The sequence below is a fragment of the Scophthalmus maximus genome, chromosome 14 (genome assembly GCF_022379125.1).
Source record: "Scophthalmus maximus strain ysfricsl-2021 chromosome 14, ASM2237912v1, whole genome shotgun sequence".
In the NCBI taxonomy this organism is placed as follows: domain Eukaryota; kingdom Metazoa; phylum Chordata; class Actinopteri; order Pleuronectiformes; family Scophthalmidae; genus Scophthalmus; species Scophthalmus maximus.
Genome location: NC_061528.1, coordinates 391,743 through 408,726, shown reverse-complemented (window position 1 = coordinate 408,726; position 16,984 = coordinate 391,743). Strand labels below are relative to the sequence as shown.

General features: G+C 46.6%; 1 protein-coding gene across 12 annotated transcripts in view; it reads left to right on the top strand.

Moving 5' to 3' along the window:
* ttn.1 (titin, tandem duplicate 1) overlaps positions 1-16,984 on the top strand; it is a 161,136-nt gene that overhangs the window by 97,715 nt on the left and 46,437 nt on the right. For all 12 annotated transcript variants that reach the window (XM_047337053.1, XM_047337052.1, XM_047337051.1 and 9 more), the window contains 31 exons: positions 109-296; positions 405-516; positions 735-1,037; positions 1,381-1,689; positions 2,464-2,745; positions 2,854-3,153; positions 3,325-3,618; positions 3,729-6,698; positions 6,819-7,139; positions 7,242-7,526; positions 7,667-7,972; positions 8,115-8,278; positions 8,424-8,667; positions 8,798-9,073; positions 9,168-9,467; positions 9,579-9,881; positions 9,980-10,279; positions 10,443-10,730; positions 10,848-11,150; positions 11,409-11,711; positions 11,837-12,142; positions 13,038-13,325; positions 13,442-13,732; positions 13,828-14,115; positions 14,215-14,497; positions 14,643-14,950; positions 15,046-15,150; positions 15,256-15,453; positions 15,552-15,848; positions 15,962-16,549; positions 16,676-16,978. In XM_047337053.1, coding sequence (XP_047193009.1) covers positions 109-296; positions 405-516; positions 735-1,037; positions 1,381-1,689; positions 2,464-2,745; positions 2,854-3,153; positions 3,325-3,618; positions 3,729-6,698; positions 6,819-7,139; positions 7,242-7,526; positions 7,667-7,972; positions 8,115-8,278; positions 8,424-8,667; positions 8,798-9,073; positions 9,168-9,467; positions 9,579-9,881; positions 9,980-10,279; positions 10,443-10,730; positions 10,848-11,150; positions 11,409-11,711; positions 11,837-12,142; positions 13,038-13,325; positions 13,442-13,732; positions 13,828-14,115; positions 14,215-14,497; positions 14,643-14,950; positions 15,046-15,150; positions 15,256-15,453; positions 15,552-15,848; positions 15,962-16,549; positions 16,676-16,978 — 11,406 coding nt within the window. The remainder of the gene's footprint in view (positions 1-108; positions 297-404; positions 517-734; positions 1,038-1,380; positions 1,690-2,463; positions 2,746-2,853; positions 3,154-3,324; positions 3,619-3,728; positions 6,699-6,818; positions 7,140-7,241; positions 7,527-7,666; positions 7,973-8,114; positions 8,279-8,423; positions 8,668-8,797; positions 9,074-9,167; positions 9,468-9,578; positions 9,882-9,979; positions 10,280-10,442; positions 10,731-10,847; positions 11,151-11,408; positions 11,712-11,836; positions 12,143-13,037; positions 13,326-13,441; positions 13,733-13,827; positions 14,116-14,214; positions 14,498-14,642; positions 14,951-15,045; positions 15,151-15,255; positions 15,454-15,551; positions 15,849-15,961; positions 16,550-16,675; positions 16,979-16,984) is intronic.

The following is a 16,984-nucleotide window of genomic DNA, read 5'->3' as shown; positions in this document are numbered from 1 at the left end:
ATCTGAGCCGTCCATGTACACTGTTTACATCTGAAGCAGACCCAAGTCAAAGCTTCAACATTAGACAGCAGTTGACCACATCACAGATTGTTTCTTTCTGTCCTGCAGACCGTCCGACCCCTCCTGTTGGCCCTGTGGTGTTTGAGGAGGTGCACAGGGAGTTCATGGTCATCTCCTGGAAGCCGCCTCTGGACAGCGGTGGTGTGGACGTGTCCAACTACATAATCGAGAAAAGAGATGTCAACAGAGACACCTGGACCACGGTGACATCCGCCAATACAAAAACCATATGCAAGGTGGGTTCTGATCATTTTAGACATTTGTGAAATCTGCCCATCAGGAGTCTAAAAGTTTGTGTCTGACCAGAAGGAAGGGGTTTGATGATTCTGTTTTTTTACTCCCAGATCCCGAAGCTGACAGAAGGCAAAGAGTACATCATGAGAATCTCTGCTGAGAACACGTATGGCATCAGCGACCCACTGGAGTCTGAGGAGATGAAAGCCAAAGACCTCTTCAGTAAGTTTGGCCCACTCTCTGTTGACACACGTTTACTCTTTAGCTCTCGTACATTCATTTCAAATACATTCCTGAATTTGATGAATTCTTTAGAAAGCAAAAATTGGGTCTGTGTATTGGAAAGACAACATGATTACATAAATATTCTTTCTATGTTGGGATTGGATCCTGAAAGAATCCTTGGTAACCTGGTTGTTGTCCGTGTGCCGCCCCTGCAGGAGTCCCTGAGGCCCCTGAGATGCCACTGGTCCGGGAGGTGTATGCCACCAACGCTCTGGTGCTGTGGAACCGCCCTCGTGACGGTGGGAGGCCCATTACAAACTACATCCTGGAGAAGAAGGAGCCCACAGCCAAGAGGTGGTCCAGAGCCACCAGAGACCCACTGTACCCTGCGACTCAGTACCGGGTCCAGGACCTCGTGGAGGGCTGCGAATACGAGTTCAGGGTGATGGCTGAGAACGAGCTGGGAACCGGAGACCCGAGCGTCCCCTCCAAACCCATCCTCGCTAAAGATCCTATTGGTCAGTGTCATGACACATACAGAAACGATTATTATTTCCAAATTACTGATTTTGTTCTCAAAAAACTTATACTTGTTTCATATTTGTATTGAATTCCATTATATGATGACAAGACACATATTTATAAAAATGTACAATATTAAACCTACTTCAAGGCTGTTAAACTATACAAACACAAAAAATATCCAGGACAACTAATGGTATCTAAAAATCAAATTTAATACTAAATGGAAAAACATCCTACAAATGTAGAATTTGACAACTAGAATTTAAAATATTGCACGTGTCTCTTTGTTCTACCACCGCAAAGACCACATTTAATTTTCATATTTTCCATCCACAGTGCGCCCCAGTCCTCCCGTGACACCGGAGGCCTACGATAAGACCAAGGACTCTGTCAGCCTGAAGTGGCAGCTGCCCCGCCACGACGGCAAGGGACGGATATTTGGCTACATAGTGGAATACCAGAAGCCCGGCGCTGTGGAGTGGACTCAGGCCAACGACACCCCCGAACAGTGCCCGGACCTCCACTATGTGGCCACGGGCCTGGCTGATGGACAAGAATACACCTTCAGGATCTTCACCGTCAACGCTGCCGGCAGATCTGATCCTGCCTACGTCAAACAGCCCATCAAGGTCCACGACAGACTGGGTGAGGTCACGTCGTAGCTCTCGTTCTTATCTGGAAGCACAAATATATTTTTAACATTTTTCCTGTCATGATGGGTTTTGAGAAAAATTACCTTGAAAAATGTTCCTAATTTGTTACAACACTTTGTGCAGAATTCATTTCATGTATAAATATATATATGTGATTGTATTTCGAAAATGATTGATCACATGTTACAAATTAATTAATAGATTATTAACCATATTAAATGTTTTAAGTTCAAATACAGCAAACACAATTAGGATGTTTTAAATGAAAAGAAACAAACATGGAAAGGAAAAGAATAATTTTTCATAAAACATTTGCCCAAAAGTATTTTTTCTATTTCAAAAGTTTCACTAAACAATCCTCTTCTGCAGGCAGTTCTCCTCTGTTAGATGAAATTAATAACGTGTAGATCTGTAAGTGTTTAAAAGGAATTCATGCATTATAAAAACAAACGGTGTAGTTATACTGCATATGTCATGAATGTATACAGAAAACAAGAATTAGTATAAGAAAACCTGTTGTATGCTGTTAGTTCAATAGAAATATGAACAAATGTATTAGGAACTTAAATCTCACAGACGGGATGTATTGGAAGAGATAAATTAATGGAAAAAGGAGAAGAGAAATATTCCAGGAAAAAACTTAAACCTGATGAATAATGCTTCTTTCCAACAGCAGGGACACTGTCATGTTGTTTGAAATATGTGCAGCCATTATACTTTGTATATCGCCCACATTTAGTAACTTTTTTCCCATTCTTGTCCACAGAGGCGCCCGATCTGCTGCTGGACGCCAACATGGCACGTGACCACCTGGCGATGTTGGGCGCTGACATCACCCTGAGTGCCACTATCAAAGGTGTGCCGACACCCACCGTTAGCTGGAAGAAGAACGATGGAGATGTTCCTTCTCACCTCACCGTCGCCATCACTGCCACCAACAGCAAAGTTTTCATTCCCAAGTGCACCCGCCCAGACTCTGGCGACTACACCATCACTGTGGAGAATGTTGCTGGAAAAAAATCAGCAACTGTTGCCGTGCTTGTGTTGAGTAAGTGAAACAACACAAATACGGGACATGGTCAGCTTCGGAAAGACAGTCATATATTGACCTTTACAGTATGTGAATTTTATTCTAACACACTTTTGTTTCCATCAGATAAACCTTCTCCTCCCAGAGACTTGCAGATCTCTGAAGTGACCAGCGAGACGGCCTATCTGACATGGAAGGCTCCTGAGGACAACGGTGGTGCTGTCATCTCCCACTATGTCGTGCAGAAGAAGGATGTCGCCTCAGATCAGTGGGTTCCCGTCTCTGCAGCCAATAAGAAGCTGAGTCTGATGGCCTTGTACCTGATGGAAGGAATCCAGTACCTGTTCAGGGTGGCGGCCGAGAACCAGTTTGGCAGAAGCGACTTTGTGACGATCAGGTCTCCCATCAAGGCTGTCGATCCACTCTGTGAGTAAAAGTAATAACTATGTTATGTTGTCCGAGGATTCCCTCTCGTGTGCTATCGACAGTGTCATTCAGTGTGTCTTTTTCACTCTGTGCCAATTCATCTCTAAAAAATTCAATCAGTTCATCAAATTCACCAATAATCACCATTTAACTATCCTTTCCTGGACTCAGATCCTCCTGGCCCACCCAAGAACCTGCACCACACAGACGCAGACAAGACAGAGGTGTGGTTGGCATGGGAGTGGCCTGACCGCACTGGTGGAAGTGAAATCACCGGCTTTATTGTGGAGCACCAGGAAGAGGGCCAGACTGACTGGGTCACCTTTAAGACCGTGAGCAACAACCACGCCCATGTTACCGGTCTGGTGGAGGGCAAAACTTATCGCTTTAGGGTCAAGGCTCAAAACGCCATTGGTGTGAGCCGTCCTGACACCAGCGTCCCCGTCACCTGCCAGGAGAAGACATGTAATTCAAACGATTCTTAGGAAGTTGTGTTTTACTATGTATGTTGGCTCTGTTTTCATTTACAAGCCTAAAAAGCATTTTAACATTGTTATGGTGTTGTTCTCTTTCAGTGGCTCCAACTATTGAAGTTGATGTGAAGCTTATTGAGGGTCTTGTTCTCAAAGCTGGCAGCACTATTACCCTTCCAGCCAAAATGACAGGCATTCCCAATCCCACTGCCAAATGGATGACAGATGGTAAAGAGGTAGCATCAGAAGGTCGCTATCACATTGAGACTACCGGATCCTCAACTATCCTCAGTATACCTGAATGCCAGAGAGGAGACACTGGAGAGTACATCCTCACTGTTGCTAATCCTGCAGGCAGCAAGTCAGTTGCCCTGCATGTCACTGTGCTGGATCTTCCAGGTCCACCAATTGAACCCATCAATATCTTGGAGGTCACCCCTGATTTCATGATGATTCAATGGAGGGCGCCAAAGGATGATGGTGGCACGCCAATCACCAACTATGTGGTGGAAAAGAAGGATGTGAAGAAGCCATGGGAATCATGGTCTGTTGTTAGCTCCAGTGGCACCAGCACCAAGGCTAAAGTGTCCAGGCTGGAGAAGGGCCGTGAGTACATTGTCCGTGTCCGTGCAGAGAACAAGATCGGTATTGGTGCTGGGCTTGAGAGTCCTCCCACTATAGCTAAGCACATGTTCAACCCTCCTGGTCCACCAGGCCCGCCAGAGTGTTCTGATATCACAGAGAATGCTGTGACAGTGGAATGGGGCCTACCCGACTACGATGGCGGAAGCCCTATCAGCGGCTATGTGGTTGAACGCAGAGAAATGACAGGAAAGTGGATCCGTGTCAACAAAACTCCTGTGCTGGACCTCAGATACAGAGTCTCAGGCCTATTTGAAGGCAATAGCTATGAGTTCAGAGTGTTTGCTGAGAATGTTGCTGGTATTAGTGAGCCTTCTCCCCCCTCTTACCCCATCAAGGCCACTCGTGCTATCACCAAACCTGGTCCCCCTGGAAATCCTAAACTGAAGGATTGGAGTAAGTCCTATGCTGACATCTGCTGGACCAAGCCCACACGAGATGGTGGCAGTCCCATTCTTGGTTATGTGATTGAGGCTCAGAAGTCAGGATCTGCCCAATGGGACAGAATCAACAAGGACCTCATCAAGATGTGTGCCTACAGAGTGCAAGGCCTCACTGAAGGAATGGAGTACAGAATTCGCATCAGGGCCACCAACAAGGTTGGAGACAGTGAACCGAGGGAACTTCCTCAGACCATCTTGGCAAAGGACATCCTGGTGCCTCCTGAAGTTGTTGTTGACGTTTCCTGCCGTGACTCCCTGACAGTCAGGGCAGGTCAGATAATCAGTTTGATCACTAGGGTGAAGGGCAGACCGGATCCAGAGATCACATGGACTAAGGATGCCAGAGCCTTGTCCAGGGATAAACGCACTGAAATGAACAATAACTACCCTCTGTGTGAACTGGTCATCAATGAGGCAGTCAGGTCAGACTATGGTAAATATGCAATTGTTGCCAAGAACAGTAGCGGACAGGCACAGGCCACAATTATTGTCAATGTTCTGGACACACCAGGAGCTTGCCTGAACCTGAGAGTGTCTTACGTGACCAAGAAATCATGCATGGTGTCCTGGGAGAACCCGGAGGATAACGGAGGCACTGAGATCACTCAGTACATTATTGAGTGCCGTCAGCCCAGCCAGAGAGGATGGACAGTGGTCTCCAATGACTGCACCAAACGCCAGATGAAGGCTCCCCTAACTGAGGGCTGTGAGTACTTCTTCCGTGTCAGTGCAGAGAACAAAATTGGTGCTGGTCTGCCTATTGAGACCAAGACGCCAGTGCTAGCAGTTGATCCAATTGAGAAGCCTGGCGAACCCATTGACTTCCATATTTCTGAGATTGGCAAGACTTTCTGCTTCCTCAAGTGGAAGAAGCCAGACTATGATGGCGGTAGCCGTAACCTAGGTTATCACATTGAGAAGAAACCAAAGGAGGCTGAGGAATGGGAGAGGCTGCACAAGGGTGCCATAAAGGAGACTTACTTCATGGCTGACAGATGTGTCGAAAACCAGATCTACCAGTTTAGAGTTCAGACCAAGAATGAGGGAGGCGAGAGCAACTGGGTGGCCACACCTGAGGTTCTTGTTAAGGAACTTCTTGTTGAGCCTGAGATCAAGATTAATTTGGATGGAACCCTCGTTGTCAAGGCAGGAGACTCCATTCAAATTGAGGCAACAGTAAAGGGCAAACCCCAGCCTGATGTCAAATGGACCAAGGATGAGAGCACAGAGGAGATTAAGAAGGGCCCCAGGCTTCAGATGGAAACTGGGGCTGACTTCTCAAAACTTCTGTTTACCAACTCCAGGCGCACTGACAGTGGCAAATATGTTGTCACTGCCTCCAACAGTGCAGGTACCTGTTCTGCTCAAGCCAAGGTGAATGTACTGGATAGACCTGGACCTATCACGGATCTCAAGGTGTCTGGTATTACCAACGACAGGTGCCATCTGGCCTGGGAAATTCCAGTGGATGATGGTGGCTGTGATATCTACAATTACATAATTGAGAAATGTGAGACCAAGAAGGGAATCTGGTCAGTTCACTCCAATGCTGTCATTACGAACAAAGCGAAAGTTACTCGCCTTGTTGAGGGTAATGAGTATATCTTCAGAGTTCGTGCTGAGAATAAAATGGGTCCTGGTCCTGCAGTGCAGAGTGAGAGCTTTGTTGCCGGCACCCAGTTCAGTGTACCTGATGCTCCTGAAGCACCAGAAGTCACTAAGATTGCCAAGGAGGAGATGAGTGTGCAGTGGTCGGAGCCTGAGAAAGATGGAGGAAAGCCAATCACAGGCTATCTATTAGAGAAGAGGGAGGAGCATGCCATTAGGTGGTCTCCTGTAAACAAAGATCCAGTCCCTGCAACTCGTTTCACAGTTACCGGACTCCTGCCTCTCCATGACTACCAGTACAGAGTCAAGGCTGTGAATGAAATTGGCATCGGCAGCCCAAGCAAGCATTCACGTGCCGTCACTGCCAAGGATGTAGTTGGTATGTAACCAAAAATAATGCTGACATTATTTTAATATTCAATAAAAATGTAGTTCATGTGGTTTTGCTAGGGACAAACTTCATGACTTCATATTATTACACCCTCATATCTTCTTACAGAGCCTCCTGCACCTCCCACCAACATGAAGGTCCTGGACAGCACCAAGTCAAGTGTCACCGTTGGCTGGACCAAGCCTCTATCCGATGGTGGAGCTCCCATCATTGGCTATGTTGTGGAGATGAGGGCAGAGGGAGCTGCCAAGAAAGGAGATGATGGTTGGAAGAGGTGCAACGTAGCAGCTCAGCTGGTTGTGTGTGAGTTCACAGTCACAAGTCTGGATGAGAAGCTTGTGTATGAATTCAGAGTGTCTGCTCAGAACCAGGTGGGAATGAGCCCGTCCTGCGACCTGGAGGGTGCTGTCATCCCCAAGGAGATTCTAGGTGAGGACTTTATCAAAGTTTCATTGCTTTTTTATTGAAATCAGACTTGGAATGTCTGTGACGATGATATCAAGCTGACACCTAAACTGTTTTTACCAACAGAGGCACCAGAGATTGATTTGGATGCCAACCTGAAGCAGGGACTGACAGTAAGAGCTGGCTGTCCCATCAGGCTGTGTGCCACCATCAGAGGCAGGCCCGCTCCCAAGGTAACCTGGAAGAGAATGGGTATTGACAACGTGTTCAGGAGGGGAAAAATTGACATCATCGACACGATGACCTTCCTGGTCATTCCTGACAGCACACGTGACGACACTGGAAAATACTGCCTGACTGTGCAGAGCCCTGCTGGAGAGAAGGCTGTGTTTGTCAGTGTGAAGGTTCTAGGTAAGCCCTGTTTTCTTGGAGTAATTCCAACTAGAAGACACTTTCAGCTTTGTTGCAGTCAACAATCCCAAATTGTTCTATTTTCAGCTCAATCACAAAAAATAAGTAAACAAATGTCATAATGTATTTGTTTCTGACAGACACTCCTGGACCCGTGATGAATCTGGAAGTGACCGACATCACACAAACGTCAGCCATGTTGACCTGGAGTCCTACAGAGAACAACGGTGGCAGTGATGTCACGCATTACATCATTGAGAAGCGCCAGATTGACCGCAAAACATGGGCAACTGTGAAGGCAGAGGTTGAGGTGGATAAAATTCCCTTTAAAGTCAGCGGCCTGATGCCGGGAACTGAATACTACTTCAGAGTCACAGCTGTCAATGAGTATGGCTCAGGTGTTCCCAGAGTGACACCCACCTCCTACCTGGCCTCGGATCCTGTCAGTACGTACCATCTCTTCATCACACAATGAGACCTGAGAGCTCGTACGCAGATCACAGCCACCCACTGTGCTCTGTTGTCTCTTTTCTTATTCATCAGTCATCAGAAACACTTGAAAACACCTGACTGATTTCTTTATTTCAGGCAAGCCAGATCCTTGTGAAAAGATTGAGGTTCTTGAGCTCACTAAGAACAGCGCCACAGTCGGCTGGTTGAGGCCCGCAAGGGACGGTGGTGCCAAGATCGATGGTTATGTGATTGAGTACATTGAGGTCAAACCTCCTCCACCACCTCCTGCACCTGTGGAGGTTTGTCATGTGAACCGAATACCTTCCCCTGGCAGCCATTTTACAAATATCTATGGTCTCAGATCATTTTTCAATGCAAGCTCCTTTCTCTTTTTTGACTAAATGTGGTATGAGTCATTAATCTATGATGCTCAAATTGCCGCAGGTTGCAGAAGGAGAGGAGGCTCCCCCTCCACCTCCGCCTCCACCTCCAGTGGAAGAGGAAACAGAGAAGGAAGAACCTGAAAAGGAATTGTGGAATGCCTACACGACAGTGAAAGGTTTGACAATCAGCATCAGTGGACTGAAGGAGGGCAAGATGTACAAGTTCAGAGTGGCTGCCAAGAACATCATGGGCATGAGCATGTTCACGGAGACGAGGGAGCCGGTTGAGATCAAGGAACAGATGTGTAAGTTGTTTTGTCAGAATACGATTGGCCAACAGTTCAATTGTCTTGTTTTGTCTAGCTCTCTCATGACTCAGCACCTGCTCTCAGCTTCCCTAAATAGTGTGTCAAATTCTCATGTCCCAACCTGCAGTGGAACCAAAGATTGTCATGCCAGAGACAGTGAGCGCCAAAGCCGGAGCCAAGCTCAGAGTGGAGGCTCTGGTTTCCGGAAAACCTTCCCCGACCTGCAAGTGGCTGCGTGGTGAGAACACAGTCGTTCCATCCAGTCGTCTGGCTGTGCACCAGTCCGGCAACCTGTGTGTCCTGATCATCAAAGATGTGTCGAGGACGGACAGTGGAGAGTACAGTCTGGCGGCTGAGAACAGCTCTGCAAAGGTGGTCCAGGCCCTGAAGATCATCATCAGAGGTCAGTGTTACCCGCAATAAGATAAAATGAAAAATTATAATAATATAAATTTCGGGACTCAGCAAATGAGAAAATGACTTTTCTCTGTTTTCAGACATCCCTGGTCCACCTGAGGGCCCTGTGGAGATCAGCGACATTGACGCTGATGCCTGTTCCCTGTCCTGGAACAAACCACTGGAGGATGGAGGCAGCAACATCACCAACTACGTGGTGGAGAAATGCGACGTGACTCGAGGTGACTGGGTAACTGCCGTCTCTTCCTCTGCAAAGACCAGTTGCAGGCTTGGAAAGCTCATTCCTGGAAAGGAGTACGCCTTCCGCATCCGTGCTGAAAACCGCTTTGGCGTGTCAGACCCCATTCAGTCCGAGAGGATGGTTGCCAAGTTCCCCTTCGGTACGTTTAATTAAATATTTTTCCAGTACAGGCCAACCTTTAAGATGCTAGAAGCTTTTGTCTAAAGTTTACATGTTTTAAAATTAATTTTGTCTATTTTGTTGTCACAAGATGTTCCTAGCGAGCCCCTCAACTGCTGCATCAACAAGACCAACAAGGACTGTATGTTTGTAGCCTGGGAAAAGCCTGAGAACGACGGCGGCAGTCCTATCACAGGTTACTACATTGAGCGTAAGGAGAGGAACAGCCTTTTGTGGGTGAAGGCCAATGACACGGTGGTCCGCACCACTGAGTACCCATGCGCTGGGCTCATCGAGGGCCTGGAATACACCTTCAGAGTGTCTGCCATCAACCGTGCAGGCCAGGGTAAACCGAGCAAGAAGACCGACTTTGTCACTGCCAGAACACCCGTCGGTATGTTTGCTGCCAGCACCTGTGCAACCATCTTCTTTTTTTTTTTATTCATTTAATCTTGTTACCTAACCTCTCCTCATTTTCACTTTGTGTCACAGACACACCAGGTAAACCTGAGATCCTGGATGTAACCAAGAACTCTGTCACTCTGGTTTGGACCCGTCCCAAGAACGATGGCGGAAGTAAGATCATTGGCTACTATGTTGAGGCCATGCGGGTGCCAGGAGACACGTGGATACGCTGCAACACCAGCAGCCAGAACGTCCCGAGAGAGGAATATACAGTTACTGGTCTGGAGAGAGAACTGCAGTACCAGTTCAGAGTCATTGCCAAAACTGCTGTCAACATTAGTAAACCCTCTGAGCCCACGGACCCTGTCCTTGTCTCTGCAGAGAATGGTGAGGTTTTGATTCAACAACACACACTGTAATAACAATGTTGATTTGTGTTTTCAGCTTGACAACCAGATTTTTTTGATTCTGAAAGAAAATAGAAAGGACAGAGGAGTTTGTCGCAGACCTAAGCATAACTTTTTATTTATCTCATCTACATTAAACACAGTTCCTCCAAGAGTGGAGCTCAGTGCCAGGACGCAAAAAGGTTTTAAGGTCAAGGCTGGAACCACAGTACTCCTGGAGGCTGACGTTTTCGGCAAGCCCATGCCCAGAGTGACCTGGAGGAGAGGTGACGACAGCCTGAAGTCAGGTGAAGGGCAGGTCATCACCCAGCAGAGGCATCACTTCCAGCTGGAGATGACAGAAGTCACTAAGGAGCACACAGGGACTTACACTATCCTGGCTGAGAACGCCAGCGGCTCCAAGACTGCCGAGATCCAGGTCAACATTCTGGGTGAGTACTTTCATCTTCTGAAACTCTAACAAGATACAAGTTGTATTCTACACGATGTACCCAGAGACGCAAAGTGTTCAAACAGCTGATATTCCATGATTCTTTTTGTCTCCTTAGATGTGCCTGGCCCTCCTTCTCACGCTACATGCATTGAGGTGTTCGCCACCAGTATCAAGCTGTCCTGGCAGCCACCTTTGAAAGATGGTGGTGCCCCCATCAGCAGCTATATCGTGGACAAACGTGAGACCAGCAGAGCTAACTGGGCTCAGGTCTCCAGCAAGATCAAGGGTAACGTCCTTGAGTATAACGTGGAGAAGCTGATCGAGGGTCACGAGTACCAGTTCCGGATCCGTGCTGAGAACATGTGGGGAGTTGGAGACCCCTTCATCACTAGTCCGGTCATCGCCAAGAACCCATTCAGTAAGTCACTTGCAGCATTTTGTCTGGGTCCTCCCATTTCACAACAACGTCAGTGGCAGTGGAGAAATTATGTAAATGGAAACAGAAATAAAACAAGCAGCAGCTGTATCTCATCACTTCACTGTCGACATCTGAAGCTCTTTGTCACTCAGAGACTCACTCAGAATTCAGACTTAGTTTCTTATTTTCAAACTTGAATATATTAATATTTAAATATATTTTCAATGAAAAAAACAACAGCTCCGGTTTCACTTACAGCTTGCCCCGGCCCTTGCGAGGCCCCGGTGATCACCAATGTGACCAAAGATTGTATGACCGTGAGCTGGAAGGAGCCTGCTGATGATGGAAAGTCCACTGTCCTGGGCTACATGCTGGAAAAGAAACAAGTGAAGGAGTTGAACTGGAACAAGCTGAACAGGAAGCCTCTTACAGAACGGACCCTGGATGTTACGAGTCTCACAGAGGGAGCTGAGTATGAGTTCAGAGTTATTGCCGTTAACGTTGCAGGGCTTGGCAAACCCAGCGAGCCCTCTGCTGCCACCGCCGCACAGAATCCCATCAGTAAGTCCCGTGACATTTGAAAACGTTGCAGTTATATTTGAAAACGACATTACATGTAGTGTTACTCAAATAATTCAAGGAGACAAGATATGTAACCTAAACTGGATTAACATGCTCTTCCCCAGCTCCTCCTGGTCCTGTTGTGAATCCAAGTGTGACAGACACCAGCCAAAGCACCATAAGTCTCACCTGGACTGCCCCTGCCAACAACGGTGGAAGCCCCATCATAGGATACCTGGTGGAGTGCAAGAGAACTGACACCACAAACTGGGTCCGCTGCAACGTCCCCAGGAACCTGCAGGAGACCAACTATGTCATTCAGAACCTCATTGACAAGGCTGAGTACCAGTGCCGCATCACTGCCGTCAACAAGGTGGGCTTCAGCGAGCCAGCTGAAGTACCCGGCAAACACGTTGCCAAGGTCATCGTCGGTATGTGTCATTTTGATTTCATAAACTCCTTTTATTTGAATTTGTTGGGACAGCAGTGTAATTATGCCACCAGTCAAAAATCTGAAATTGCCTAAATCTTTTTCCAGCAGTTACATTTACATAATTCCGTTTCTTAGTGTTTCTGATATTACATTTAACAAGTGGGGACTTGAAAAACAAGGAATGATGGAATCATCTAGTTTAAATATATCCAATCAAAAACTGGAAGGCATCCAGCAGCTGAATACACTCCTGACATTTTTCTACAGTGGAAATCAAACTTTGTTTAGAACATTGGTCCCAAATGCTGCTGTAGATCCACTTTGTGTCCAATTCACCTGAACGCAGCTCCACGAGGTTTAAGTCTGAGCTGCTCTTCATCATGTGAAGCCACAATCTGGTTCTGTTCTAATGTTTTGGGTCAGAATCTTGTTGAAGGACAAAGTTCTGACCAACCAGTCTGTCTTCAGTTGTTACTGGTCGTTTTCTCACCATTCTGACGGAAACACACAGTCCCACTTTCTGCAGCTTAGTATTTTCCTGTTTTTATTGTTCATAAAAAGCAGTACTCTTTTCTTTATTTACATGTACAATATTAGAGCTCATCCCGCCACCAAATTATTCTCTGGGAGATTAATTAAAATGTGAAAATTCTCATAATGTTAAAGAAAGTAATGAAAAAATTTCCTGGATTTCCCTTTTGTCTGGATCCACACCAACATTTAATGGATTCTCTTTTGGTCCATGTTCCATCCTTCCACCAAGTTTACTGGAAATCTGTTCAACAAACAAACAAAAAACAAAAAAGGACAGGGGAAAACATAATCTGCTTGGTGGTGAGAGACTGTCCTCACACTGTGACATGTAAAACTGCCCTCTGTGTGTTTTCATGTAGTTCCTCCCGAGGCAGAGCTGAGTGCAGAGCTAAAGCAAGGTCTGGAGCTGCGCGCCGGTGCCACCATGAGGTTGCAGGCCACCATCAAGGGTCGTCCTTCTCCCAAAATCACCTGGGCCAAGATGAACACCAACCTCAAGGACCGGCAAGGAATCGTCATCAAATCTACAAACACTGACACCATGCTGATGGCTGAGAACGTAAACAGATATGATGCTGGCAAATACGTTCTGAGCCTGGAGAGCTTGGCTGGCATGAAGACGTACACCATTGTTGTCAAGGTTCTTGGTGAGTGAAGGAAAGCCATTGACTCAGGATCAGAAACAGGAATGAGTTGATAAATGAAAAAGAATTGGGGTTCATGATCACATGTTAAGAGAAACTGTGTTGCTGAATTTCTCCAGACACTCCTGGACCACCAGCCAACCTGGTGGTGAAGGAGACATCCATGGACAGTTCTTCCATCTACTGGGATGCTCCTCTGATTGATGGAGGCTCTGAAGTCACCCATTACATTGTGGAGAAGCGTGATACTGAAAGGAAGGCCTGGTCCATTGTTTCCAACAACTGCACCAATACAGCATTCAAGGTGCCAGACCTGGTTGCTGGACGATCCTACTGCCTCAGAGTGTCAGCAGTTAACCAGCTCGGTGGTGGAGAGTACTGCGAGACCGACGATTCAGTCAGAGCCACAGGTGGGTTGGATGATAACAGACTATGTGGTTGGCTTGCCTTTGTTTGTTGTTCTTGCAAATGTCATACTCACTTCATTCATATTTTACTTTGTCAGAGGAGCCTGGGCCTGTCATGGATTTCAAGACCCTGCTGGTTACCAAGGATTCATGCACTCTAAGCTGGAAGAAACCCCTCACTGATGGTGGCAGTCGCATTATCTGCTATGTGCTGGAGGTCCTTAATGGTGACGACAAGTACAAGGAGCTAATGAGGTCCAAAAATATGCAATACAGTGCCAAGGACCTAGTGGAGGGCAGAGAGTACACTTACAAAGTCAAGGCTGTTAATGACTCAGGGGAGAGCTCTGCCAAGGAGCTGACAGTGGTCACCAAGGACCAGATCAGTAAGTGCCCATATTTCTGAAACTTTTAGACAAAAAGCTATTCAAAAATTTGTCAAGTTTTCATGGTAGAGTTTTAATACCCTTTCCTTCCTTCTGCAGTTCATCCAAGCTGTGATTTGAGGGAGCTTCCCAACATGTGCTACATTGCCAAGGAGGGCAGCACTGTCCGCCTGAAGATCCCAATCATTGGAAAACCTATGCCCAAAGTCTCCTGGAAGAAGGGAGATGATGAGGACCTGACGGACACTGGCCGAGTATGCGCAGAGTCTTCTGCAGTCAACACCACCCTCCTGATCAGAGACTGCCAGAGGAGTGATGCTTCCAAGTATACCATCATCCTGAGGAACAGTGCTGGAAGCAAGGAGTCCACCATCTTTATTAGGTAGGGATCAAATTGTACGAAGGCATGTAATACAACATGAAGAATATTTTCCTCATAATGTTAGTTTCAGTTGTATCCATGCAATGCTGGCAGTATTTAAAAAGGTGATAAAGGTAAATAGTATTAAATATGTGTTGTCTTTTAGGGTGGTGGGAAAACCTGGCATCCCTCTTGGACCCATTAAGTTCAAAGATGTTACTGCCGACGGTGCTACACTGAAGTGGGGTGTTCCCAAGGATGATGGTGGCTCAGAGATCACCAACTACATCTTGGAAAAGAGGGACTCCATCACCAATATGTGGGTGAATGTGTGCTCCACTGTGGAGACCAACACCATGAGGGTGACCGGTCTCCATGAGGACACAGAATACATCTTCAGAGTCTGTGCTGAGAACAAGTACGGTGTTGGAGAAGGACTCAAGTCTGAGCCCATTGTTGCCAAACATCCATTTAGTACGTGACTATAACCTACAGTATATTTTAAAAACTAATAAGGCTTATGTGCTGAACTTCAATTTTCTGACTGTTGTATCACTGTTTTTCCACAGATGTTCCAGATGCTCCCGCTCCCCCTCAAATCATGAGCATGCGTCACAACTCTGCTTACCTGTCCTGGTCTGACCCCAGGAAAACGGGAGGATCTCCTATCACAAGTACAGTCAGCGTTTTATTGCACTGATTCGTTGATATTAATATGATCTCTGTGTCACATGAGCTTAACATGGATTTTGCTTTTCTGCCTTTTGTACTACGCTCAGGCTACCATGTTGAGTTCAAAGAGCGGAACAGTATGTTGTGGAAGAGGGCGAGCACAGCCCCCTTAAAGATGAGGGAACACAAGGTAACAGGGCTGACTGAAGGCCTGGAGTACGAGTTCAGGGTCATGGCAAACAACCTGGCTGGTATCGGAAGACCGAGTGCACCCACCGATCCACAGGTGGCCCTGGATCCCATTGGTAGGTGTAAAAAGTGTGAGAGTGGCAACAAGTATAACAAAAAATACTAATTATGCAAAGATACAGCACTGCATTCATATTTTACATCCTTATCATAGATGCCCCTGGTAAACCTGATGTGATCAGCATCACCAGGAGCTCTGTGACCCTCCAGTGGACTGAGCCACAGTTCGATGGTGGCCACAGGCTGACTGGTTACATTGTTGAGAGGCGCGACCTGCCGTCTAAGATCTGGGTCAAGGCCAACAATGTGAATGTTGTGGATCCTGCATTCACTGTCATCGACCTGCAGGAGGGCTGCAAATATGAGTTCAGGATCCGGGCAAAGAATTCTGCTGGTGCTCTCAGCCCCCCCTCTGAACAGACCGATACCATTATCTGCAGAGATGAATATGGTGAGATGAGCTTTTAAAAACAGTGTTCAAACCTGCAGTGAGACAATATTACACTGTGGTAGAGACTTGGTATACTTTATGATAGATTTAATGTTTCTTATTTCCTCCAACAGCGGCACCAACCATTACTATTGATTCTCATGTGATGGAGGGTCTGACTGTCCGAGCTGGTGATACCATTGTCATTACCGCTACAAGCATATTAGGCAAACCTAGGCCAACCTCCTGCTGGTCAAAGGGAGGAAAGTACTTCAAACCCTCTGACCTTGTTCAAATTGAGACCACTGCAACATCCTCTACTCTGTCCATCAAATATGCCAGCAGGAAGGACTCTGGAGAATACATTATTACTGCCAGCAACCCCTTCGGTGTGAAGGAGGAAACTGTCAAGGTCAAAGTTCTGGATGTTCCTGGTACTCCGGGGCCCATTGAATGCAATGGTGTCTCTTCTGAAAAAGTCACTCTTACGTGGACAGCTCCTACTGAGGATGGAGGCTCTCCAATCAAATATTACACCCTGGAGAAGAGGGAGACCAGTCGCCTGCTTTGGACTATCCTGGAAGAGAAGGTCATCGACTGTCACTATGTGGCCAACAAGCTCATCCAGGGCAATGAGTACTTCTTCAGAGTCTCTGCTGTTAACCAGTATGGTGCCAGTGAGCCATCTCACTCTGAGGCAGTCAAGATGGTTGATAGATTCGGTATGTACAGTTTATATTCTTCAGAGCATCTTTCATCCTGCATTTGTGCTTAAGTAATAGATAAAATATCTCTGATTACAGACTACAAAGATATATTTATGTTTTTTCTGTTATCTATATTTTTAGGTCCACCTGGTCCACCATCCAAACCCGAGGTTGAAAAAGTGGACGGACATTCGGCCACTGTGACCTGGAGGAGACCAACTGAGGATGGAGGAAGTGATATTATAGGTTACTGTGTTGAGAAGAAAGAGAAAAAGGCTATGATATGGGTCAGGGCCTCCAAGAAATCCATTGCTGAGCTCAGCTATGAAGTCACTAGTCTAACTGAGGGCGTGGAGTATGAGTTCCGTGTTCTTGCTGAGAACAAAGCTGGTTTTGGAGAGCCAAGTGAACCATCTATGCCCGTCAGAACAATAGTTGCTGTCTGTAAGT